General features: G+C 36.2%; 2 protein-coding genes across 3 annotated transcripts; both read left to right on the forward strand.

Moving 5' to 3' along the window:
* Window positions 1-386: 386 nt before the first annotated feature.
* cd9a (CD9 molecule a) lies at window positions 387-15,130 on the forward strand. 2 transcript variants are annotated; one of them, XM_051869495.1, is made up of 8 exons: window positions 387-851; window positions 10,453-10,555; window positions 10,642-10,739; window positions 10,835-10,909; window positions 10,994-11,095; window positions 11,386-11,475; window positions 12,795-12,878; window positions 14,612-15,130. In XM_051869495.1, exons 1-8 carry the CDS (start codon window positions 783-785, stop codon window positions 14,675-14,677), a joined length of 687 nt encoding a protein of 228 aa, XP_051725455.1. In that variant the 5' UTR covers window positions 387-782; the 3' UTR covers window positions 14,678-15,130. The 2 variants fall into 2 exon arrangements, with proteins under 2 accessions (XP_051725455.1, XP_051725456.1); XM_051869496.1 differs by lacking the exon at window positions 387-851 and adding an exon at window positions 6,096-6,358.
* Window positions 15,131-18,593: 3,463 nt separating this feature from the next.
* si:dkey-88e18.8 (major intrinsically disordered Notch2-binding receptor 1) lies at window positions 18,594-24,696 on the forward strand. Its single transcript, XM_051869485.1, has 3 exons — window positions 18,594-21,202; window positions 22,467-22,655; window positions 23,077-24,696. Exons 1-3 carry the CDS (start codon window positions 19,229-19,231, stop codon window positions 23,257-23,259), a joined length of 2,346 nt encoding a protein of 781 aa, XP_051725445.1. The 5' UTR covers window positions 18,594-19,228; the 3' UTR covers window positions 23,260-24,696.
* Window positions 24,697-25,608: the final 912 nt, after the last annotated feature.

A 25,608-nucleotide genomic window follows, 5' to 3' on the forward strand; every position in this document is an offset into this window, starting at 1 on the left:
CAGGAATATTTATGCACCTAAACTCTTAATAATATGGTGAAATATTAATCAAATTTAAAATATATAACTTGTCACTTTTCTTATTTCTACTATGTGAAATGAGTCGGTTTAAATTAAAACATGGAGAAGAGTAGGCCAGGAATTTTTTATTTAAAAAATGTATGGAAAAAAAAAAAGACAAAATATCCCATAATGATCTATCTGAAATGTTGCTGTAATACTAAAAAAAAAAAAAAAAAAAAAAAAAAAAGATTTTTTAAGATCAAGATTCTTATGCAATACTCTAAAATGCCTGAGAAGAAACCACTGATCAGTGGAAGAAACCTTTGGGCTCTGCTCTGACTGGGTGACGTCATTCCATCATGACGTAATTCGCAACGAATAGAGACCGCGGGGGTGCTAAGATAAAATAAATTAATAAAAAAGAGATTTCTCGGCTCGGACAAAAACCCCATCGAGCATAACAAAATAAAGCGTATGGACGACCTTCAAAAACCCTCCAAAAATAGCAACTGGATCGATGCAAAAAGTGTTTGACCCTTGGCACGTTCGATTTTGCCACACAGAAAACGATTGCAAAGTTGATCTTTGGCAGGAGGAATGAGGCAGTGAGTTTGTGTCTGTCCTGACTTTTTCGTGCGCGCGCTCCACTCACTCAGTCCCTACACGCACTAAAGTCACAGCCGCACGCGCGAGCCGCCTGTGAGACACTGGGACACGGACGCTGCTCGCGTGATCTTTACTCTTTCATTCAGTATTGTGTGTGTGGACAGACTTCTGTGATGGCGGCGTTGACCGGGGGAGAGATGTGCGTCAAGTATCTGATGTTCGTCTTCAATTTCATATTCTGGGTGAGTGAGCGAGCGTGTGTTTAATGATTGATGTGTGCAGAGGTTGGCTTGCGCTCGGGACGTTGTTTAATGACAACTCGCTGTTTTCCCCATAAATGCATTTGTACAGCGTCCCTTTTGGATGCTTAGTTAGTTTAGACTGTAATTAATGACGTAGAAACGTCTGTGTGAAGCCATGCAACGAAATTGCATCCATTTGGCTGACCTAATTTTAAGATTTTCAGGATTTCGGATTTCAGGACCCTGGTCGTGCAGTTAAAATACTGCGTGTGTGTGCGTTTGTGAGTCACTGTGTGTGTGGCGGGACAAGCACTGAATTTTGAGTGTTTCCTTTGACTCCTCTCTGTTCGTGGATATGTGTATGTGTCAGCTGTTCTCTCTCACGGCTGTACAGGCGCATTCTTGCTGGAGATGTCCGATTCGTGAACATCGTCCATTTGAACCGATTCTTTTTAATGGATCATTCGAACCGATTCGCCAAGGGGTTCTGTTCGAACTGTTCGAATTTGCATCGAACTCGATTCTAAATATTGTGTGGCGTTACCTGGATGATCAGTGACTGTTTTGTGATGGTTGTTAATGAGTCCCTTGCTTGTCCTGAGCAGTTAAACTGCCCAACGTTCTTCAGAAAAATGCAAATTCTTTGCTTTTCCAGCATCTTTTGCATATTTGAACACTTTACAGCAGTAACTGTATGATTTTGAGAACTTTTCACACTGAGGTCAACTGAGGGACTCATACGCAAGTATTACAGAAGGTCTAAACATTCTTTGATGCTCCAGAAGGAAACACAATGCTTTAAGAACCAGGGGGTGTAAACCTTTGAACAGGATGAAGATAAATATCTGGGGCCATAATATTCACAAAACATCTTAAGGCTAAAAATAGCTCCTAACTTGCCGATTTAGGAAAAACTCTTAAAAATAATGGCCGTGTTAGTCCTAATTTTAAGACTTCTACATTTTTTGCTCTAAGAGTATTTCACAGAGCATTTTAGCGCTAAAACTAGCTTCTAAATCTGTGAAACGTTAGGAGTAGTCAAGAGTCACTAAGACCAAATCACAAACAATCCTAATGGCCGTTGCTGCCCATCCACCTCAGCTATTCACCCAAAGACACTGTACACCATTGAGGCAATAGTGATAGAGCTTTGGGTGCTGAACCTTTTCTTCATAATGCAATACATATTTTGATTTATAGACTGGAATCTACGATAAAACGGCAAGTATATACAGTATGTATATATACCTCCTCTCGAGCTGATTAGACCGTTTGAACGTGCTCCTCCCAAACTTTGTTAATAAAACATCATTTGTCGCTTGAATTCTGCATTTTCTCAAGATGCAGACTTGTAAGAGGCTGACAGTTAGCTGAACATATACTAGTTTCATTAGTGACACTTAAACATTTTAAAATCTTTATTTGAATATGGCAGCATTTGTATTTTAAAACCTTTATTTATATATGGCAACATGATACCTCATTCTACAATATTTCTGATTAAATCGCTGACAGAAACTCCTCCCCCATCAGCCAATCACTGTGTGCATGGTTAGTAAGCGTGTTGACATCATCCATAGCAACGAGGTCAACCCCGCCCTTACTCTTAGCTTAAGACTTCTCTTTACTCCTTAGTAAAAGTTGGTCTCAGCAGCTTTGTGAATAGGTTTTAAGAAAAAATGTTTAGCTAAGAATTTTTATTGCCATTTAGGAGAACTCTTAGTGGTAAGATAAAATGTTTTGTGAATACGGACCCATATCTTTTTATTTAGTACTGCCTTTCGGAAGCTACAGAAGATTTTTAGCCTACATGTCTCTCAGAAGACAAATTAAGTACAATTTACCTTGATCTTCAAATTCATTCATATATATAAAACGGCACAAAATTGAGCTTGCATTGCTACGTACTCTCAAGTAGTATGTATTGGGCCTAAATCCAGTGTTTTGTTTTTGTTTTTTGGCAATACAGTTTGCACCATACTGCAATAGTCAATCGGATGATGTGCTGTTTCATACCAGGTTTGTTTTTCTTCAGAAAACTACATAATCAAAAAGAATGGAGCATTTTTGTAGTCTCATCTCAAATAAAATTTAATTTCACCAGTATGAAAATGGATGCAAAGTGAAGCTATTTACTCACTCTGGAGTCATGCAAACAGATCAATATTTTGATCTTTCCATAGTGTTTACATATTATGGGGGAGGCGACCTACGAATAGCTTATTTTTGTTGCCTATTCACATTAAGCTGGGGGAAAAAAAAATCACCTTAATGTAGTGAAACAAGTAGACAAGACTAGTTGATTTTTTTTTTTTTTTTTTTTAATCAGTTCACTGAAGTGAACCGATTCACTAAATGAGTCCCTAATTCTTAAGCGCAGTGAACCCAGAGCCGTATGGTGTGTGTGTGTGTCTAGCCCTGAGGGTTTATGTGAGCACGCGCCCTAGATTGTCTTTAATCTGCGGGTCTATTTATAGAGTATGATAATCTCATGGATAAACTCACTGTAAACTACATTTGTTGTGGGTTTTGATGGAATAATGTGCATGTTATTATGACATTTTTATGTGTGTGTTTTTTTTTATGTGTGTGTGTTGGATTTGGTCTCATTAATTTGCTCTCTCTAAATATTACTTAATATCTGCATTACTTAACACCTCTGAGCACACACACACATAGCCTGCAGGTAGGGCTGGGCGATACAGCTAAAAAAATTATCACAATATAATGTTTCATATTGCTCGGTATCGATAATTATTGAAAAAACTTTAGTAGAAAAAAATGTTTGAATTTAACCAATGCATTTTTAATTAAGGCAAACAACAAATAATTTTTAAAACAAAGCAAAGTAAAATGTAAATAAATCTTTTTTATATGAAGATTAAATAAATAAGTGTTAAAGAAACTTAGAGCTGCACAATTCTGGATAAATTGAGAAACTTTTTTGTTTGTTTCAAACCGAGATCACAATTCTGAATGACAAGTAAATGAAATAATGTAATTTACTAGAGGTTCTGACAAAATATTAATTGCTGCAGTCTATTTTAAAATTTTAAATATATTTGAATTAATTATTTAAAAAAAAAAATCTGTTTGGATGTATGATTCAATGAAACACCCATAAATACTCTTGTTTCCTTACTGGATGAATCAGTGTATTTGAAAGAATCTGTTGAATGAAGATTCAACGTCAAACACATTTTTTAACAGTCACTTGTCGCCACCTGGTGGTGAAACAATGTAATCGATAAATGCGTCATTTTCAGCACGTTCAAGTTTCTTTCAAAAGCTGATTGGCTCTATTTTGATCGTTAACAGAGTAATTATCAGTACTTCTGTGATAATTTGAATATTTGTATCACAGAAATAATGATACTGTGTGATTGAAAACACTGTTTGTGCAGCTGTTAATACCAACATGACAACTGCTCTCTCAAGACGAACTTTGAAGTAGATCAACTGTAAGACGTAAGGAAACCATGAAACTGCCACACTGACGAGCTGATATGTCCTTTTTTTTATTCACAATCTCCTCGTCACCGGCAGGTACAGCACTCATTTTCATCTGTTTGTGTGTTCTGATTTCATTTGTCATTTAAGTGAAACTATATCGACAGTTATATCGAACATTTTTTCTATCGTTATCGATTAAGACGTACCGTCGATAAATATCGATACCGTTTTATCGCTCAAGGCCTACCTGAGGGTCTTTTGAGCTGTTCACTGTATAAATTAAATATAGATGAATCCTTATTAAAGTTAAACGAAAGGTTATTCAGTCACAGCAGTGAGTGGTTTTTCTTTGTCTTTTGTTATTTGATTAAAATTAAAAACACAGGCAGCATCAGGAATATTAGCACGGATCCATTATACTGATACTGTGTGCATTAGTTGTCTTTCTTGACTGTTTACATTCACTTACGACATAACCGACTATGTTTACTAGGATACTCGCCAAGTCGGGCATTTTGACATAATTTTGTGTGGAATTGTCCGTTCAAGCGAAAGAAAACTCAGTATTTGCATGCTGTCAGATGCGGCTTTCTGGGTGCACACGGCGTGCGAGTACCGAATTGAGTTCTCTTTCACGTCTTCTGCCGCTTGAATGTTTAAATTGGCAAGGCTTAAAACGTGCAAATGATAAACATTCATGACGATGCAGCACTGGCCCGATCGGGACAGTGACAGTTCTGTCAACTCTTGGCCATCAGACAGTCCTGTCGAGCCTGTGCATTTAGATCTAGCACGTCAGTTCTCTTTACATGGCATGTGTAAGCTTCTCTCTTTCTCTCACGTTGAGTGTGCGTGTGTCAGAGAAAGAAACAGAAGGCGCTCTCAGCTAAACGATGGTGCGTAAAGCTCAGCAGGCAATGAAATTAATATGTGCGCTAAACTTATTTTTTTGCCTCTACCTCAATCACAGTCGAGTGAAATTGTACAATTTACTAGCCATTGGCTAATTAAAGACATTTTTAGTCACCTAGCGCCTAGGTTTACAGTTTGCATAAAGAGAATTAAGCCTATTTTTAAACCAATAAGATTATTTTACATTTACATTTGCATTTAATCATTTAGCAGATGCTTTTATCCAAAGTGACTTACAAATGAGATTATATTAAACACCCACCTTCTAATTCTCATTACTATAAAAGTTCTCATTCTCATTACTGTAAATGAGAAAAAAAGTGTATTATGTAATATTTATATTATCATATATATAAATTATATAATAATTATGTAATGTGTGTGTTAAATAGTATTATATTATTTTACATGATGTTAATGAGATTATTTCATCCCAAAATCTATTAAAAAGTTTGAAAAAAGAAAATTAAGCCTATTTTAAGACCATTTAGGACGTTTTTTTTAAATTAATTAATTTATTTATTTTTTGCATTGTGACATTATTTTCAGGAAAATTAAGTACATTTACCCTGAAATTCTCATTATAATAATGTGAAAAAATAATATATTTTTAAACTGTAATGTATTTATACACCATGGTAGTATCTGTTGTACTGAATTTAATTTATGGTCATTTCAATAATAAAAATATTAATGGCAATTTAGAGGTAAATAATTATCATTAAAATTTCACAGTTAGGCTTCCTTTTTTATTGCAAAATATGCATTTCTTATTCAAATATGGCCCAACTAAACCATTAAAACTGAATGCAGTGGTAAGTCACCTGTAAGTACTGAGAGCACAACAACTCTCACATACTAATCACTACCTGTGTAAGTTCCTCCCACTGATGCACGGAATATTACGCAACACACAGACATTTTTCAGTTTCAGTTTGTCAAACAAAGGGAGGACGTGTGTAACAGACAAACAACACATCTGTGTGCAAAGTTTGTAGAAGCTTGTGCAGGTTAACGCGCAGACACTGCTAACAGTTTGTTGCCCTGTACCCGAACGTGACTTGGAAAGCAGCAAAATGGGGGTTGACGGATGTCCAAAATGTATAAAATACGCCATGTTTATCTTAAACTCGGTGTTCTGGGTAGGTGCACTTTCATATTTGTATGTGATTGTGTAAAAGTAGCATGTCAGCATTTATTTTTGAAAGTTAGTGTTGTGTTTTTATGTACAATTTGTGTGTGGAATGGGGAAAGAGGGTGAAGTGGTGTTGTTTTGATGGTGTTTGTTTAGCTAAGCATTGGCCTGGAGATTTGGAACAGATCTGTGGACCTTTTAGTTTTTCAAACAAAAGATCTGGGTCAGAGAGAATAAATCAAAGAGTAGGACGTGAACTCTCTTAAACATGAAACCATTACATTGAGCTTAGTGAGCAGGACATGACTAGAAAGAAAAATAAGTCATGTGATATAATGAGGATCATGGCATTAGTATGTGTGAACATTCACAACAGTCAGAAGATTTTTAAATGAAAGATTCTTGGTCAATGTATTGCATCTGTTTGTTTGTGTTTTTGTACATAACTTTGAAGCAAAATCTTGTGGTGCCCTTGAACGCACTAAGCTGGCTTTACATTTTTAAGCTGCAGTCATTTTGGGTCAAACCAACAGATGTTGAATCTGATCAAAGAGTTAAACATGCTGCATTATTTTTAGTGTTAAAAAAGGAAGCAAGCAGGTTTTTTTCATGTGACAGAGGTTAATTTATCCCTGGATGGAGGAAGTAAAATTAGGAAAGCAGTTTTGCCAAAGCCACCGAAAAACATGCATACATACTGTATATGAGTCAAAATCTGCTAATTAAGAGGTAATTAAATGTAACAAATCAAAACTGTGACACTTCCTTTAATCTTTTGCACAACTGAGAAGATAGTGATCAACTACATTTTATAAAAATCACCTGTCAAATTTATAATATATATAATAAAATTGTACGACTACAGATCACTCATTTAATAGTTCTGTTGCCAAAATTATGAAAGAAAAATCAGTCAAGAATAGAAAATATATAAATTTTCAAATCAGGGATGTTAGAATCAGAATGCGTAGTTCGTGCATAAAAAAAATGTCTGTCAAAACCAACACGTTGAATGATGTTCACTAACCCGGCAAAGTTTTTAATTTGGATTGGCGTTTATTCTCTTTAGCATGCAGTGTGAAGTATTTCACTCAATTCCCTGATAATTCTGATTGAATTTCAGTGAGTGAAGAACAAATTTATACTGTTGTGTGTTATGTATTACGTACGTTATCATCTCTGACAGACAACGTGTTAAAGCCGCCATTTTATCCCTCTTCTCGGAAAGCGATGAAGTAGTCAAAACATCCGGTAGTGTGGGCTTTCCGGGAAATGCGTGTACCCGCTGGATCTCTGCTTCTTGTAAATACTACCATGTATTGTGCACGTTATTTTTTGACATACATCAATGTTTTGATATTCAGATGATGTGGATTTGAAAACAGATGGATTGTAAGTAATTATTTATTTCCTAGCCAGATATTAGTAAGAGAAGTGATTGATGCCCAGAAGCAGGGCCCTGTGATTTCCGCCATGCAGAAATCGCGGAATCCAGTCATAAAAACGGAATTTACTGTATAAAGCGGAATGTCATGGAATTTGTCAAATTTTCGATGAATGAATAAAAAGCAGGTCAGTACACTTAAATCAAATTGCGATATAGACTAGTGTCCGTGAATATTAAACCGCAAATAGACTATTTTAATATGATTCCTGCATGTCTGTGTGCCTCTGAAATGAATGGCACGGAAGCGCGGTTTCATTTACCACACACACACACACACACACACACACAGACAGAAGCACGTGCGATGCTCGCGGTTTTCATCCTCTGTCGCCTCACTTTATGAGGAAATGAACGCACGAAATTAATCTCCAGAGCTGCTCTGAAAGTCACTTCATCAGCATTTAACCGCTTCGTTTGAGAAAACTATCGTCATAAACACAGAGAAACTCAAAGCTCTCGGCAACTCGTCAAAATAAAAGTTCGATTTAACTTGACAGAAACATATTACTGTTTTACAGTAGAATTTAGATAAATTAATTTTAATAATAAATTATTAAAACTATATTTTTAAACAATAATCTCAGTTTTTCTTCAATTTTTAATTTTAACAGTAAAGCTCTGTTGTGCAGCACATTGTTTGACAAAAAAAGTTTAATTTCATGATTAAAAGATAAATGAAATGGTATGCGTTCATTTGATTGCAGGAAAAATTAAAATACGGAACAGAATTTCTGAAAAAGCAAAACATTTCATAAAAATACTTTTTTTAATTAATACATTTTGTTGTTTTTAAGAATTCAATTAATTAGACATGCTTTTTTGATTATTAAAATATAATTAAACCATTAAAATGGAATCCAGAAGAGTTAAAACAGAAAACAGAATTTGGTAAAAAATAAAACAGAATTTGAGGGGAAAGAATAAAACATAGATCATAGGGCCCTAAAAAAAATTTGTTAAACTTTTAATAAATTGTTGGTTTCATTATTTCAATTAATTAGACATTTTAATTTGACTATTAAAATGGAGTCCAAAAAAAAAAAAAAAAAGAAGGGGAAAAAAAGAAAGAAAACGGAATCCAGAAAAATTAAAACGGAAAAAAAGGAATTTGGGAAAAAATTAAATGGATTTCATAGGGCCCTACATAAGTGTGTTAGTTCTAATATTCCAACCGAGCCTAAGTTTTTGACGGACGTAATAATGTGCATAAAGAGTAAACTATATTTGATTTTGGGGTAATTATAAAACATGCTGGAGAAGTTCGAAATGCTTTTTGCATAGTTCGTTATACTTATTTCACAAAATAAAGTTTACTTCGTGTCTTAAATATATTGTTTCTCAGAGACTGACATGTTTGGCTTGTCAAAAATTGCAGAAAATCACCATAGCAGAAATCATACAATCAGAAATCATACATCAGAAATCAAAAAATCATCATAGCAAAAAAAAAATAGAATCTGCTGTCGCAAATTTGTTGACTTTTGAAAATCAAGTTCATTTTTTTTTTTTTTTTTTTTACCAGGAAAGTAGTTTTTTTTTAACAAAATCTTTTATTTAAACCCATGAAAATGCAGATCCTGTATAATACTGAAGAATCACTTTTTAAAACTCTTGTTCCACTAGCAAATTTTGACTCCTACAGCATCGCATGTATAACAGATTGGAAGAACTTCTGCCAGTTTTATTTGGATTCTGCCATGTAATTTTGTTTGCTGGTGTGATCTGTACACTCTCAGATCAGATAAAAAGATGGATAGTCTGTGCTGTTGCGTTTTAATAAGCTTGCACACATTATTACATAATTCATGCACCTCCAGTTTCCTGCTGGTTTGTTTTGTCCTCTATGAAGAATCAAACTCGATCAAGTGGGCAAGGTTTGGCTGGTTAATACAGACAGTTCACGCCTGCTGGTATAAAAATGTTATATTTTTGCAAGCTACCTATAAATTCTAAATATTTAATTTGTCATAATACATTTTATTTTTAGTTTATTTTATAATTATTTATATATTACTATTTTTATTTTTTATATTCAATAATTTATTCTAATTTTATTTATTTTGATTTATTTATTATTTATTTTCATTTTTTGCAAGTCACCTCTAAATCCATAATAATTCATTTTACTGTAATACATGTTTTAATAAAATTAATCTAGTTACATTTCTATTCATTTTTAAATAATTTATCTAATTTATTTTTTATTTTATGTATTTTTTATTTCTTCTAATTTCATTTTACTTAAATGTTTGCATCTCTAATACACTTATATATTGGACAGTTACTAGTGAAAGGGACTACGTAATCAGGCATTCTCAGGATGTAATTTTACCTTGGCACTAATTATCTTCATGGCTTTTAAAAAAAACTGGGCCAAAACTAAGCGGCGTCACGTTTTACCAGGGGTGTCCTGTGCCAGCCGAGCGACTGCCCTTCAGATGAATGGGAATGTTATCGGATGGCTTTTAGATCTCCTTGAATCAAGCCAACAACCTTTCTGAGATCATTTAGCACCATACCTGCTGTTTTCTTTCTAATGTTAAAGAAATAATTCTGATTGAGCTGTTTGTGTGTATTTTAGTCCCTTTGTAGGCATTCCAGGGCGAATTATTTACAAACCTTTGACCTGCATGTCATTTGTTGTTTTATTGCAGATTGCAGGTACAGGCGTCTTGGCTATTGGACTTTGGCTGAGGTATGATCCCAAGACTAAAAGCTTGTTTGAAGGAGAGAACTCGCCTTATGTCTTCTACACAGGTCAGTAGTTATAGAAGTCTTTTTAACAGATATGTTGTGTTGCCACATCTGAAGATCAACTGGTAAAAATAAAGTGTGTGTTGTAGGTGTGTACATCCTCATTGCGGCCGGTGCGCTGATGATGGTTGTAGGATTTTTTGGATGTTGTGGTGCCATCCAGGAATCCCCTTGCATGCTGGGATTGGTAATTCCCACATTGTGCACCTTTTCTTTCTCAAATATCACTTAGTAATATTATAAGGTGATGAACTTTGGTGTTTGAATGTGTTTTTCCCATAGTTCTTCTTCTTTCTTTTGATCATATTCGCGGTCGAGGTGGCTGCTGGAATTTGGGGCTTTTCCAACCAGACCAAGGTGGGTGTCTCAAATGCTCAGTGCACACACACCCAAACACACAGACGGTGCTCCCGATTTATGTTAATATCTTTGTGTCCATAGGTTACTGAAGATATAACGAATTTCTACAGGGAAACATACAAAAATTATCAAGACACCAAACAGGACGCTCTGAAAAAAACACTCCATCTCATCCAGCATGGAGTAAGATCTCGTCCCTTTCTCCTTATTTCTTAGATATTTTGTGTAATTGCAACTGTGTGTCTGAAACTCTTAAATATCTTTCTATACCATGAGCCTTGCAAACACCAACTGCTAGTTCTTCCTCCGTAGTGCTCATCGTAACAGCCTGGGAGATTGTAAACCTCCTCAGAAAGCGCTTGCTGTTTTTATGTGCTATATGCATCAGATGGTCCCTCAAACACTAATTATTCTTAGCTCGTTGATTTCGAAGCCTTGCTAATTTGCAATGACATCTGTTTCTCATCTCTCAGCTGAACTGCTGTGGACCGTCAGGAATTACCCAGGATGTTCCTGAAGAGACCTGCCCCAAAAAGGAGGGGCTTGATAGTCTCATTACAAAGGTAATGGTGTTTACAGATTAAAATGTTGCTCAGATTCAGAAGCTACTGATTACTTAGTACAAAACTAAGTAATCAGATTCCACTGATTGCTTTGTTTTGTACTGATTAATTGGACAAAATCCATGCAGCCTATCAGTCAAAAGAATAAAATTAAATAAAAAAATAAATATAAGCATAAAATACAGAACTAAAAAAAAAAAAATGAGAATGTGAGAAATAAATACAGAAATAAAGGAATAAACAAATGCCAATCTGAAAAAAATGTATATAGAAACAAAAAATGTATAAATTATGACATTTTAGTATTTATGCAGTTTTTCATATAAGAAAGTACTGCAATACAGTCAAAATTAAAAAAAATTCTCAAGTGTCTGAAAATTTGTCAGTGTTATTTTAGTGTTAATATTTTGAATTGGCTTTTGTTTCATATTTTCCATTTTAATTTAAGTTTTAGTCATTTATATGTGCTTTTGTCAATTGTATACATTTTTGGTTTTGTTTAAATATATTTTTTTAGGTTTAATTTATTTTTATTTTATTTTTAGTAATTTTATTACTTCAGCTTATTTTTTTAGTTAATGTAAGACAATATTTCAAATTTTCATTTACGTTTTGATATTTATATTTATTTTCAACTTTATTTCAATTAATAAAAATAGTTTTATCTAACAATAACAACATTGATATTTGGCAAGGCGAATCATAACTCCTTAAAATTGGGATTCAATTTACAGTTGATTCAGTTTCATGTCTTTGTGTTTGGTAGGCACATCTATAGTTACAGTATAATAATTTGCTAGTAAGCAGAAATACTTCTATGAACTATCAGTCAATGATTTATCAGCAGGGATTTACAATTGACAGTACTGGACTAGATTCTTCTAGGCAGCAGGTATGATTGTGGAGTGCATTACACCAGCTTAGCTCAGATTTAATGCACTGGAAATGTTTCTAACCCAAGGCACCCTGTGGCGGCTCAGCTTGAATGAGTCAGTGAAACACTGTTTACTCTGCCAGTAGAAGGTCAAGTAAGAGGTCATCACAGCGTAGTAACCGTTCAGAAAATTGAGAAGGGTTTAAGAGGTTTAAGTAAACTAATGAACAAAGTGTATTAGACATAAGAATATGTTTCCCACCAAATAAAGACACTGATTCCTGAGCTTTTCTGTATCTCAGCTCAGTTTAACTATCAACTATGAATACAGTAGATGGATAAATAGATGAAAGATCTTTGAATAACATAACAACATTGATAAACCATAAATGATAAATCCATTCTGCCTTTTGTACCTATTACAAATCTTATTTTATATGTTCAGAGCTGCCCTGATGCCATTGATGAAGTTTTCAACTCCAAACTTCATATTATTGGAGGAGTTGGAATCGGCATTGGAGTGATCATGGTACGTTTTTAATTTTACTGTGTGTGTGTGTGTGTGTGTGTGTGGTTGTTGTTTAATTTTTTAAGGCTTGTTCAGCATTTTTCCCTTTAGAAGATCTACAATTTATAACTGTGGTCCATATCTTTACCAGCTTAAAGGGTTAGTTTACCCAAAAATAAAAATTCAGTCATTAAGTACTCACCCTCATGTCGTTCTACACTCGTAAGACCTTTGTTCATCTTCAGAACACAAATTAAGATATTTTTGATAAAATCCGATGGCTTAGTGAGGCCTGCATTGAAAGCAAGTTAATTTATACTTTCAATGCCCAGAAAGCTACTAAAGTTATATTTAAAACGGTTCATGTGAGTACAGTGGTTCAACCTGAATCTTTTATATACCTATATCTTTTTATACTTTTTCTGCACAAAAAAACAAAACAAAATAAAGACTTTATTTAACAATATCTAGTGATGGCTGATTTCAAAACACTGCTTCATGAAGCTTTACAAATCTTTTGTTTCGAATCAGTGGTTCGGAGCGTGTATTAAACTGCCAAAGTCACATGAACCATTGAAATTTCGAAACACTTATGACGTAACAAAGCCTTGTTTACTGAAATCATGTGACTTTGGCAGTTTGATACACGCTCCGAACCACTGATTCGAAACAAAAGATTCGTCAAGCTTCAAAGCTTCATGAAGCAGTGTTTTGAAATGGCCCATCACTAGATATTGTTAAAAGAAGTCGGTTTTTTTTTTTTTTTTTTTTTTTTGGTGCACAAAAAGTATAAAAAGATGTAGGTATATAAAAGATTAAGTTTGAACCACTTTATAGTCACATTTTAAATATAACTTTAGTAACTTTGTGGGCGTTTGAAAGTGTAAATTAACTTGCTGTCAATGCAGGCCTCACTGAGCCATTGGATTTTATCGAAAAAATCTTAATTTGTGTTCCAAAGATGAACGAAGGTCTTACAGGTGTGGAACGACATGAGGGTGAGTGATTAATGACAGAATTTTTGGGTGAACTAACCCTTTAATGTAATATCATATCAAATTAAAAGTGCATTATTTTGTTTATACATACAGACTCTTGTTCAAAAGTTTAGGGTCAGTACGATTTTGTTTTAAAGAAGTTAATACTTTTATTCAGCGAGGATACATTAAATGGTTCAAAAGAGACCGTAAAGCCATTTATAATGTTACAGAAGATTTATATTTTTAAAAATGCGCTTCTTTTGAACTTAATATTAATAAAAAAAAATTGTTTAAAAAAGTATCATGGTTTCCAAAAAAAAAAAATGAACTGTTTTCAGTATTAATTAATAAGAAATGTTTCTTGAGCAGCATATCAGAATGATTTCTGAAGGATCATGTGACTGAAGACTGGAGTAATGATGCTGAAAATTCAGCTTTGCATCACAGGACTAAATTACATTTTAAAACATATTTAAGTAGAAAACAGATATTTTAAATTGTAATAATATTTCACAATTATAGTTTTTACTGTATTTTTGATCAAATACATGCATCCTTGGTGAGCATAAGAGACTTCTTTCAAAAACATTTTAAAAATCGTACTTACCCCAAACTTCTGAATGGCAGTGTATGTTTTTGCGTTTCCTTTTTTTCCATTTTCATTTCTTAGTACCATGATTGTAATTTGATCATAATGCTTTTTGAAAACACTGTTACGTACACAGTGTGTGTGATTGATATCTCATTGAAGAAATGTTTTCTTTATGTGCACAGATCTTCGGCATGATCTTTAGCATGATGTTGTGCTGTGCCATCCGGAAAACCCGGGAGATTGTGTGAGGGTCCCGTTGCCTGGGAAACTGCCAGTATATTTGTGTTGCATGATGTCTGTCACAAAGCACTGTCTTGAACATGACCTCATCAGCTAAGAGCCAGTTAGATCACAGCGTCAGGCACACAATCTGTACACATCTCTGATTGACTGGAATTCACTCTTTTTCTTAGTGCAGCTGTATCACTGGTTCAGTCACGAGTAATGAGAAGAAAGGGTTGGTTTAGCATTCCAAGCCCATTTGAAAAGGCCTTTATTAAGTCTGACTTTTTATATTTTTTTATTATCGTTCATAATAGATTTTAAAGATTAACCATTGTTTGCTTTATTGTACTTGCAGTAATGCTTGATATGAATTGTTCTGAACTTTTCTAATGTTTTGTTTTTGGTTTGTGAATACGGTTGATTGATTTACCCACGTCGGTGCATATGGCTCAAATAAAAGCCAAATAATTCATGAATTTTGTATTGGGAGGTTTTTTTTTGTATCCAGGATGAAGTTTGTTTGTATGGATCTGTTTTACAGGGCTCAATGTTTCACTCAACAGGCTGATAAGAGTCCCTGTGAAAGGGGGGATGGCCAAAACTTGATCCAGTTTCCCATAATCGCAGTGTTGACTCATGGTCACTCCGTTATGTGACCGTTCTACAACCTCATAGTTTCCTTAATCTTGTTTGTATCATTTTCTCTTTCCACTCCCCCCCTTCTTCCTGTGTACCTTACTTAGTCTCAATTAGGCCGAAATTTGGCAAAACCACCCTAGAGCCAAATTTGTACAGTGGAAAAGTGGTTGTATAATTATAAACTAGTACCTCTATCTCTTGCCGTTGATTGCATGTGATCTGTGTTTCACAAACAGAGCACTGACACACTGTGAAAAAATGTTTATCTGCATCATAAGTGACACTATGACTCACCAACAAACCCAAACAGATCAAGCAAACAAAGAGATCAGAGAGTTTGAAATCATATTAATGCACGCAGAGGCACACCCACAAAAACATTTATTTTATCAAAACCTCTCATGAAAATCTAAGCAAATCAGCAGCAGCATTGATAGGAGATCAACAATATGGTCTTCAAATTCCGGACCAAAGCTCTGTCTTCACAGCCGAGGCTCCAGCATTTCTCCTGGATCTGGAAAATATTGAGAAGGGTCAAGAACTGAACATTTTAATCGCCTCTGACTCAAGGTTTTGTCTTCAAGCACTTGAATCTGTAAAGACTAACCACCCCATAATTGTTGAAAGTTTAACTAAAGAAGAAAAAAATTTGTATTATCTTTTGCTGGGTTCCAAGTCACGTTGACCTGAATGGTAATGAGAGAGCGGACACGGCTGCCAGGGATGCGCTTGACCTGGAAATATCTGATTGTCAAATACCACATTCTGACTTCAGACCATTAATTAGCTTATAGATCACTAACAAGTTGCAGAAGGAATGGGATGAATATAAAAATAATAAACTGTATGAAATAAAACCCCAGCATAAAACGAAGTGTCTTCTATAACTTCAAATCAAGACATGACCAAATTGTCTTAACTAGTTCGACTGGGTCACTCAAGACTTGCACACGGGTTTCTATTGATTGGCGATGTTCCTCGTTTATGTACCTCGTGTCAAGTTCCTTCGAATGTTGAACATATTCTGTTGGACTGTAATTGTTTAATGGTACTGCGAGAAAATGCTTTTATTCAGAAACATGTTTACATGGAATATTTCACAATGTATCACCCGAATGTACTTATGTCAAGTTGAAATGTTTTATATAATAATTTAAATTTTATGGATTGTAATATTGACCTTGTGTTTTCTATGTAAATAGCTAACACATGCAGTTAAAAACTTAATAAACAAATAAACAAACTCCTTTCCATTTCCTTTTTCAATGCCCAGAGAGGTACTAAAAACATATTTATAACAGTTCATGTGACTACAGTGGTTCAACCTTAAAATTATAAAGCGACGAGAATACTTTTTGTGCGGCAAAAAAAAAAAAAAAAAAAGCGACTTTATTCAACAATATCTAGTGATGGGCGATTTCAAAACACTGCTTCATGAAGCTTCGAAGCTTTACAAATCTTTTGTTTCGAATCAGTGGTTCGGAGGGTGTATCAAACTGCCAAAGTCACATGAACTATTGAAATTTCGAAACACTTATGACGTAATGAAGCCTCGTTTACTGAAATCACGTGATTTTGGCACTCTGAACCACTGATTCTAAACAAAAGATTCGTAAAGCTTCGAAGCTTCATGAAGCAGTGTTTTGAAATTGCTCATCACTAGACATTGTTGAATAAAGTCGCTATTTTGTTTTTGTTTTTTTGGCGCACAAAAAGTATTCTTGTTGCTTTATAATATTAAGGTTGAACCACTGTAGTCACATGAACTGTTTTAAATATGTTTTTAGTAACTTTCTGGGTATTGAAAAAGGAATGATATTGCTGGCAATGCAGCCATGATCGGATTTTATCAAAAATATCTTAATTTGTGTTCAGAAGATGAACGAAGGTCTTACAGGTGTGGAACAACATGAGTGCGAGTAATAAATTACATAATTTTCATTTTCTGGGTGAACTAACCCTTTAAGACTGAACCTCCTTCCTCAGAGAAACAGCATATATATATATATATATATATATATATATATATACTGTATATGTATGTATATGTATATATGCCCTCACACCCAAGGTCATAACTAAATATTTGTTGCATAATGACCCCCACAAAAAAAAAAAAAAAAAAATGTTTTTCATGTTTACATACAATTTGATATAACATGAACTTTGTTGCCCCCCGGTGGTCTTTATGATGAATGACTTTGAACCAGAGACAAGTAAACAAACAATCTATAACTCAACAACAAACTTTGCAATACACTTGTATTGTGTGCTAAAGACATCTTCAATCTAATGTAATTCAGATGCTCATCAATTAAAGATAGAACTTTGAGTTCCTCAGTTCCGACTCTCTGACGTCTAAAGGGAATGAGCTCCATTACACTTTTAAAAGGTTTGATAACTTTAATGAAGCTGTAGGCAATACTTGAACAGAGAAAGGAAGTGTGTTACAGTCTGTATCACTTCAGTACAATACAGAGCAGATGCTGGGTCTGTTTGACTTCACTGCTGTTTGCATGTGATTTGGGACAGTCTATGTGCATCAGGACAAATCCTCAGATGGCACAGGTGGGCTTCCATTTTCATTCTATTTCTTAGAAAATAAAGAAGAATTAAGAAAATTCATGTGCTCAAAAACTTGTAAATCTATACCTTATCTCAATGATTTTTAAATGGATTTTTTTGTTATTATTTAGGCTCTTCAGTACATAAAAAAAAGATTTGTTAAATATATTTGGAAATCAAATGTACTACATTTTATTTAATAATTTAATATGTAAATCATTGATTTATTTTTATCATTATTTAATAAAAAATATTTTTATACAGATAAAGACATAGAGCAAAGTGCAAAGGAGAACTCCAAAGGTAAATGCAACTCCAATACATTTCTATTAAATCTACTTATATTCAGTGACTTTTATTTAGCTTTTATAATAATTAATAAATTAGTAAAAATAAAGTATAGAGAAATGTATAAATTAATATGTGTATAGATACATTTCATAGTAATCTTAATAGGTTGATATTTCAGATTTTATTTGTTTGTTTGTTAATTTCTTTATATTTATTGACTAATTGTTATTTTCTTTCATTAATCAATATATTTGATATATATTTTTAAATCGATTTTTATCAGTTTTTAATGATTTTTTTTAAATAATTGTATGTAAATAACAAAAAGGAAATCATTTATAATAAATTTATAAGCGGGTTACAATTTTTGTACTTTATAAAGCACTTCTCCTTTAGTGTGTTTATTGTTGTGCGGTAGAATAGCCACTAACGTCATGCATGACTTTGACCACAGAAGCTCCGTGTGCAAACACACCAACTGGAGGATGCAACGCTCCTGTCACACATGAAGCAGATACTATCTATGCTGTTTCTCATGTACAGGATGTTCTGATCAACTCATTAAGGGATGAGACCCGGGATTCATGGCGTCTCTGGAGACCCCAGGCGACCTGCTTTTCTGCACTGATCGTGGGACTGACCGCTGCCTGGCCACTGACTGCTGCTTTACCAACAAGAGTCTCTCAGGTGGGACCCTGATCAGTGGAGATGGACGATTTCACGATGTCACTAATGGTTTCTGCGCTTTTCAAATGCTCCGATCAGTTGCTATATTAAGGCTTTGAATAAGGTCAGCAATAAATAGCTTTATTCTCAGCATCATATCCCAGTGACAAAAGGTAACCGCTTGTTTTCATTGCACATTTCTTTTTTTGGACTGTTTTAACTTGGATAGGATTTATATGAAATCAATGCAAAAGTCATTTTTGTGGAAATCCTCCTCTAGCTGACCTGATTTCACTGCTGTGCTCCCTTTTGCAGAGCTGCATGTGCCTTTGATGAAGGGGGAAAGCAGAGGACAGTGGGCTTAAATTTCTACACTTAGTGTGCACGGCTAAAAGTTCAAATCTGGTGCAAATATGGCTGAAAACCCTGAAGACCCCCTGGTATTGTTGGAGATCCTTGAGGTGTTAGGTGCATGCCATGGGAGCGTGTCGTATCCTGACATTTGCGTCTATCTGAGTGGACGCTTCAGCCTGCAGCCGCTTCTAGAATTACGGAGTCTCTTATACTCCACCGCCTGTAGAGACCCCTGCTTTCCCGCCACCCTCTTCCGAGAGCGCCTTCACCCACCCTGCAGCAACCGGCTCTCAGCGGCCGCCGATGTCGTGTCGCTGTTTAACCTCCTCATGCACACCCGCATGGCTCCTACATACACTCAGAACCTTCGGTCGCTGACGCCCTGTCAGGTCTGTGGGAAGGGATTTGTGCGTTACGACTGGCCGGCCGCCTTACCCGTCACAGTAGGAGGGACCACCTCTGAGGACTGTAAATATGAGAACCTCCCTTGTGAAGCATTCAGTCATAACACGGAGGCTTCACACGCTTGGACCACCTCCGCATTGATTGCTCAGTCTCACTCACACATGCATAACCAAGACAGCATGCAGAACGCGCATTCTGGGGACGTTTCCAGTGATACGGTCAATCAGGAGGCAGGCAAGACACCAGCAACCAATCAGGGAGCCCACGTCGCTCGTTCTTGCTCTCAGAAGAGGAATGCCTTTAAAGAAGGGTTCCACAGCATACCACTTATGTCTACGGAAGGCGACGGCCAATTAGATCAAAGCCCAGACGGACCAAGATCGGATGGTGAGGACCTGCTTTACATTACTCAAAAGAACCCCTATCCAGACCCCACAACATATGCAAACGACCACCGCATGTGCAACCCGGCATCACATGTGCAACGTCTGCAAGACCATTCGTACGCTCATTCAAATGCACCTGAACCAGATGCACATACTGCCAACGTGCAATCGTATGCTGACGGCAGAGACCCGTATGACCCTCAGACTCAGTGGCGTCAGGCGAAGCATGAGAGTTTGGATGAGCTCCAGACATCCACATACTTCGGCCCTACAGTCTCCGACCAAAAGCACCAAACTCCGGTCCTTCAAGTCAAGAGCCACAGCTTGGACATCGACAGCAGGACGGCGGATGAAAGACCTGAGCCTGAAACGACTGGGCTGCAGAAACCCAGATCAGAGCGGTCTGTTTTAGAGAAGTCTGGTTTACGAAAACCAGGAGCTGTTAAACTTAGCATTGACGGGTCAAGCTTTGACATTCCTGGCTTCGATCCTCACATCGTCAACTCGGTTCGGGATACCTTCAAGCGGCTGAGCGGCATGAGTTTGGATGCATGGTACGATTGGTCACCGAGTTTTGAGGGCGTGGTTAGTGTTGGCACCCAGACGGAACCTGCAGATCGGCGTGCTTTACGAAGCCTCATGCTTGCCGATAAACTCTCCATTGACAACCCTGACATCGGCGAGGATGACATTAGTGCAATCTTCCGTTTTCTAGACGACATTAGCATGTGTGGCTCCATGGCAGTGTTGCCAGGAGAAGGAGGTGGGGCCCAGGAAGGAGGCGGGGGCGGGCTGCCGGAGAGGCGTGAACGTTTGGGAAAGTTACGGAGGTTGTTTCACTCCTTGGAGGCACCTGAGGAGGGTGTGAGATGGGGTGTAGGACGCCTGCTCCAAAGGGTCACGGAGCTGGAGCAACAGCTAGAGCCGATCGCAGAACTACGTGAGAAACTGGCCCTTGTGCTCTCCACGCTGAACAGACTGGAACAGCGGGAGCAGGTCGCATGCCCTCACACGCATCAAATGAATATACAACCACAGCTTGTAGCACGGCCTAACATACAGCAACAGCAGGGGTCCCCGAGGACCAATCCAGGAATGGAGGCTGTCAACGAGGCAGCGGCAAAACGTAGACGTCTGTTTGTACGAAGGGCCTCCAGGAGCCACACGGAGAGCAGCGGGTCTGAAGCTCAGAGAGAATATAGCATCAGCTTCAGCAAGGAGCCACACATACAGCCTGCTAAGGTAACAGGACAAGAAAAATTTGCTGAGACAACAAATATAAAGTGGGGTCCAAATGTTGAGTGAAAACATTTTAAATGGTTTGTAAGTGATATTTCTTCCACATAAAATCTCCTTAAATCACTGAAATATGTGTGAGAAATCACTTGTCTTTGTGACAGAACTAGACTCTGACTGAATAGCATGTTAGCATACTACCTTATTAATTTTGCCATATAAAGATATGTAAAATATAAGAAAAATATGAAGAGTAGTATTCTGATTTAGGCCTCTGTAAACAACAAAATAAGAGTTAGTTGCCAATCAAAAAGTTTTCTATCCAATTGGAATACTAGCCAATCAGAAATGCTCTCTGCTTGTCATTCATTTTGTGCATATGTGAAGGGTTTTGGCTAATTATGCTAAGCAAATGGCTGAAATCACTTTTTCTAGGTCACAAAAAAACAAAACAAAACAAAAAAACTATAACGAATTTGTGATACTGACAATGTGTATAGAAAAAAGGTCCGATTTTTGTGTGTATGCTGCAGGAATGAGTCCTAAAACCCAGAAAGAAGTTAGAATTTTTGCATTTCCGGTTCCCACGCTCTGAAGTCTGAAGTTGGTATTTTAAATGGGGTTTTGGTTAACTGCCTGAAATAATATATGTGGTTAACACAAGCTCAATATATTTTCATGTTTAATTCTACAATATAAAATACATAAGTAATACCCCACTCTTGATTATTTGAAGTTGTCAGTACATTAACCATCATCACACCAGAAAGGACAAGTCATCTGCTCACTAATACGTATTTACAGCCTTGTTGTCTTTATATTCGCACTTATTCTAACTAAAACTTCCCAACTTCAAGACGTTGGATCGAAGTTGAAGTCATGTGTAAGAATAATATACGTTTGCTGGTCACAGAGCTTAATTTCTGCAATAATCCAAAAGTCAATGAAAAAAAAGTCTTATGGGTATTTGTGGAGGAAACCAGGGTAATGCTAACTTCTGGGTTGGCCTAAAAAATTACGTCATCCCTGAAGCACATTAAAGCATAAGATCCACATTCTCAAATCAAGCTTGAGAACATGATCAACAGGTTTTGCACAAACTTGTGGAGTTCATGGAGCTGGAGCCAATTTTGAAATCAATGTATGTTAAGCTTTGCACTCAATTGAGGAAAATAATACAATTGTATTAATTTAGAGATGAATGCACCATATACAGTATGCATTTTCACTAGTGGTCTGTTTTGGACCCTTGTCTTGTTTGGCTCCTCAGTCAGATCATTTAGGTGGAGTGTATAAAAGAGAGGTCCCCGTAGTGCAGGAAGTGATGGGTTTTCACCTCATGCCACCTGAGACCCAGAATGCACCACGCCGCACATCAGTCCAGAGCACTGCCCAGCATCTGTCTGACCGCCCCAGAGTAACCTGGAGCCAATCAGACTTAACACCTCTGGACCTTCAGGTAACATCTCCAAATGTAATGTGTTTTGAGTGAAAACTGTTATCTCATAAATCTATATTTTGCATGTATTTTTGCTGGAGTCAAATTGACCCAAAGTAGAATAAAATGACTATATTGGATCGTAATCCATTTTTCCAAAGAATTTGAGATACAAGAGAGGTTCGCAGCTTGGGTAAGTAGGTAATATCATTCTAGGTTTTGAAGAGGTTTGTGGAGAACATGTTTAAAGAATTTGGGATAATCTGGGTTTAATAATGGGTTATTTTCAAAATGACTTTTATTGTTTTTATATATCCATCATTGGGCTCTTTGGGACCCTAAACATAAAATAAATCTTAACAGAACATGAAAGAAAACAGATTCTGAAACAGCACTTGTGCAGATAAACCTTCGCTTGACATTTTCGGATTATATTTTGCAGGCCCCGGAGTCTTTGGAGTTCTGGACGGATGAGATTTACACTCCAGCCTCCGACACGCTCCTGCGACGTTCGCATTCGTACACCCGTTGCAACAGGAACCAGGCGTATCGCATCGCTGCCCTCAGCATCACTGCCACCATCATCCTCATCCTCATCATCGTCATTCCAATCAGCACCGTGTAAAGTACATGCAGTCACATGACACGCCTAAGCTACTTTGAATGGTACAATACGTGTTAGATAATATTATAAAGGTTTGAATGAAAGCATGATTTCTTCGTGAAGCCAATTCAACAAGCATGGCAGACTGTAAAACCTATGCAAAATAGACTTCATTTTAAAAACATTTCCTGAAACTTTCCATGGGCCATTTTGGAGTATCCCTACCTTAAGTTTTGTTTTTGAATTTTAGCACATTCTCAGTTAAATGCTTATTCAGCAGTTTATGGATTCAGGACGTTCCGGTATACCCTCTTTGTTGATGGATATTGGGGAGTTCCCATTAGTCTAATGTAATTCTGCTGAAACTCGAAACGGACATCCACTCGCTCACACAGCGGCACATGTTTCTCTCGACCCACGCCTCTGCTTTCTCCATTTAAATGCTAGGAAAATCCATTCACGTCGGCATATTTACATGCAACTGCTATTTATATATGTCCCCATATATGGAGGAAATGCTGAGGTATGAGTGATATGAGTCTTATCTTTGTTTTTGTTTGATGCATATTCTTCATTAATGAGTTTGTGGTGAACTCGATCACAACCGAAAAAGTTCAACAAAACGTAACATCCTCCCTCACAAAAGCTTAAAAGAAAAGGAAAATGAGCCTCCAGAGATCCAGAATGGATGCATGATGGTGGATCAATACCAGCACACATTTTCAATTTGCTGAACAACAGCACTAAACTTTTAATGGTCTGTGATGGGACTGAGTGAGTGAGTGCGTGCGGAAGGGGAGAGACAAGAGGAGTGTTTGTCCTCTTTTATTTGAGCCTGAAGGTTTCTGAGTCCTGCTTCTGTCTACTGCGGCTGATTAATGAGCAAAGCCTCTGATTTGCTCAGGTAAAAGAGTTTCCAATAGGAATTAATCAGACTTTAACTTGAGCCAACTTGCAGTTTGATCTAAGATACAGTAATTCATCTTGCTACGGACTATGATGATACCTCAAAACCTGCTATTACTTCTCTAAATGATTGGTTTACGATGAAGCATTAATCCGTGCCATATAGGGACGAGTATATCACAGGCCAGGAGACAACCACCTAGCAACCACCCAGAACATCTTAGCAACGCTTTGGCGACCATGCACAACACCAAGCACATAGCAAGTCTTAGCAATGCTTTCTACAGCACAGAATTATCTGAATACTGCAATGTGAAGACAATTGAATGAGATGTCCTATTTTAAGGAGGCAATGTTGGAAAAGTTTTAACCTCATGATTTTGGCTGACATTTTTCGTCTTCCTCTTGTTCTTTAGAAATAGCCTATTGATTTCTCATCAGAATCATTTTTGTTATAATTTATAGAAATTGTTTTTCATTCTATGATTGTATGAACATCTGTATATTTCTTGATAGGGATTCCTTATTTCTCAGAGCACCTTTGACTGTGAATATATACACCCTTGTCTCTTATTTTGTCTTCATAAAGCTAGTTTTGGTTATTCAATGGGTCTTGTGTGTTGTTTCTTCCAACAGTTGAACAAGCTGACAGGTGCATAGGAAGCAAATGAGTCTTTCTGTAATAGTATCAGCAATACTTTTGCACACCGCTACACTGCTGCTTGCTGTTTTTCCCATTGGAGTTTTAATATTTCAGAGCACAGCTCTCATAAACATGTATTATCTATTTATGATCTGTCAGTTCCGTTATTGACGTGAAAGCACTTAACCGCACTTACACACATCTCTCAAGCTCAAATGAGCCTTCCTTCTAATGTAGTTTATCTAAAATCTCCACTGCCTTTTTCTCTCTGCATACAGTACACATTGTGAAAGTGATTTGGTTTCATATCTGATAATGCTGCAAGATTCATTATAGATATACTAGTACACATATTGATGCCATTGAAACTTTGATAAGTGGCCTAATTTAATTAGAAAATCCAATAAAATGCAATTTCATATAAAATTTATTAATATATGAAGATATAATATTAAAGAGTTTTATTGAATCATGATTGTAAGATCATTTTTAATAATTGCATTTCTGCTTATTTGTGTATGTTTGAGTTTGTTTAGTTGATGTGTTCATTTAATCTGTGGATTTCTATAATTCAGTATAATTCAATATCCAATAATTTAATATAAAAGAATTAAGAATATGTTTTTTTTTTTTTTTTTTTGGTTCTTATTGCAGACATGTACAAGCGTGTCATGTACCTTGGGAACAAATGTGATCATATCTTTTAAACCAGTCAGTGATTGAATTATTGCATTGAATTATTATTATTATTGAATTATTGTCTGTGTTTACCTTTTAATTATACTGTTTTCAATCAATTAAAGTAAAAAACAATTAGAAGG

The sequence above is a fragment of the Ctenopharyngodon idella genome, chromosome 18 (genome assembly GCF_019924925.1).
Source record: "Ctenopharyngodon idella isolate HZGC_01 chromosome 18, HZGC01, whole genome shotgun sequence".
In the NCBI taxonomy this organism is placed as follows: Eukaryota; Metazoa; Chordata; class Actinopteri; order Cypriniformes; family Xenocyprididae; genus Ctenopharyngodon; species Ctenopharyngodon idella.

Excerpts from the sequence above, each read along its gene's own strand:
- si:dkey-88e18.8 (XM_051869485.1), top strand. The coding sequence starts at position 19,229 with ATGGCTGAAAACCCTGAAGACCCCCTGGTATTGTTGGAGATCCTTGAG. Across the intron at positions 21,203-22,466 it reads CACACATACAGCCTGCTAAG|TCAGATCATTTAGGTGGAGT; the intron begins GTAACAGGACAA and ends TTGGCTCCTCAG. Across the intron at positions 22,656-23,076 it reads TAACACCTCTGGACCTTCAG|GCCCCGGAGTCTTTGGAGTT; the intron begins GTAACATCTCCA and ends TATATTTTGCAG.
- cd9a (XM_051869495.1), top strand. The coding sequence starts at position 783 with ATGGCGGCGTTGACCGGGGGAGAGATGTGCGTCAAGTATCTGATGTTC. Across the intron at positions 10,556-10,641 it reads GCCTTATGTCTTCTACACAG|GTGTGTACATCCTCATTGCG; the intron begins GTCAGTAGTTAT and ends TGTGTGTTGTAG. Across the intron at positions 10,740-10,834 it reads CCCCTTGCATGCTGGGATTG|TTCTTCTTCTTTCTTTTGAT; the intron begins GTAATTCCCACA and ends TTTTTCCCATAG.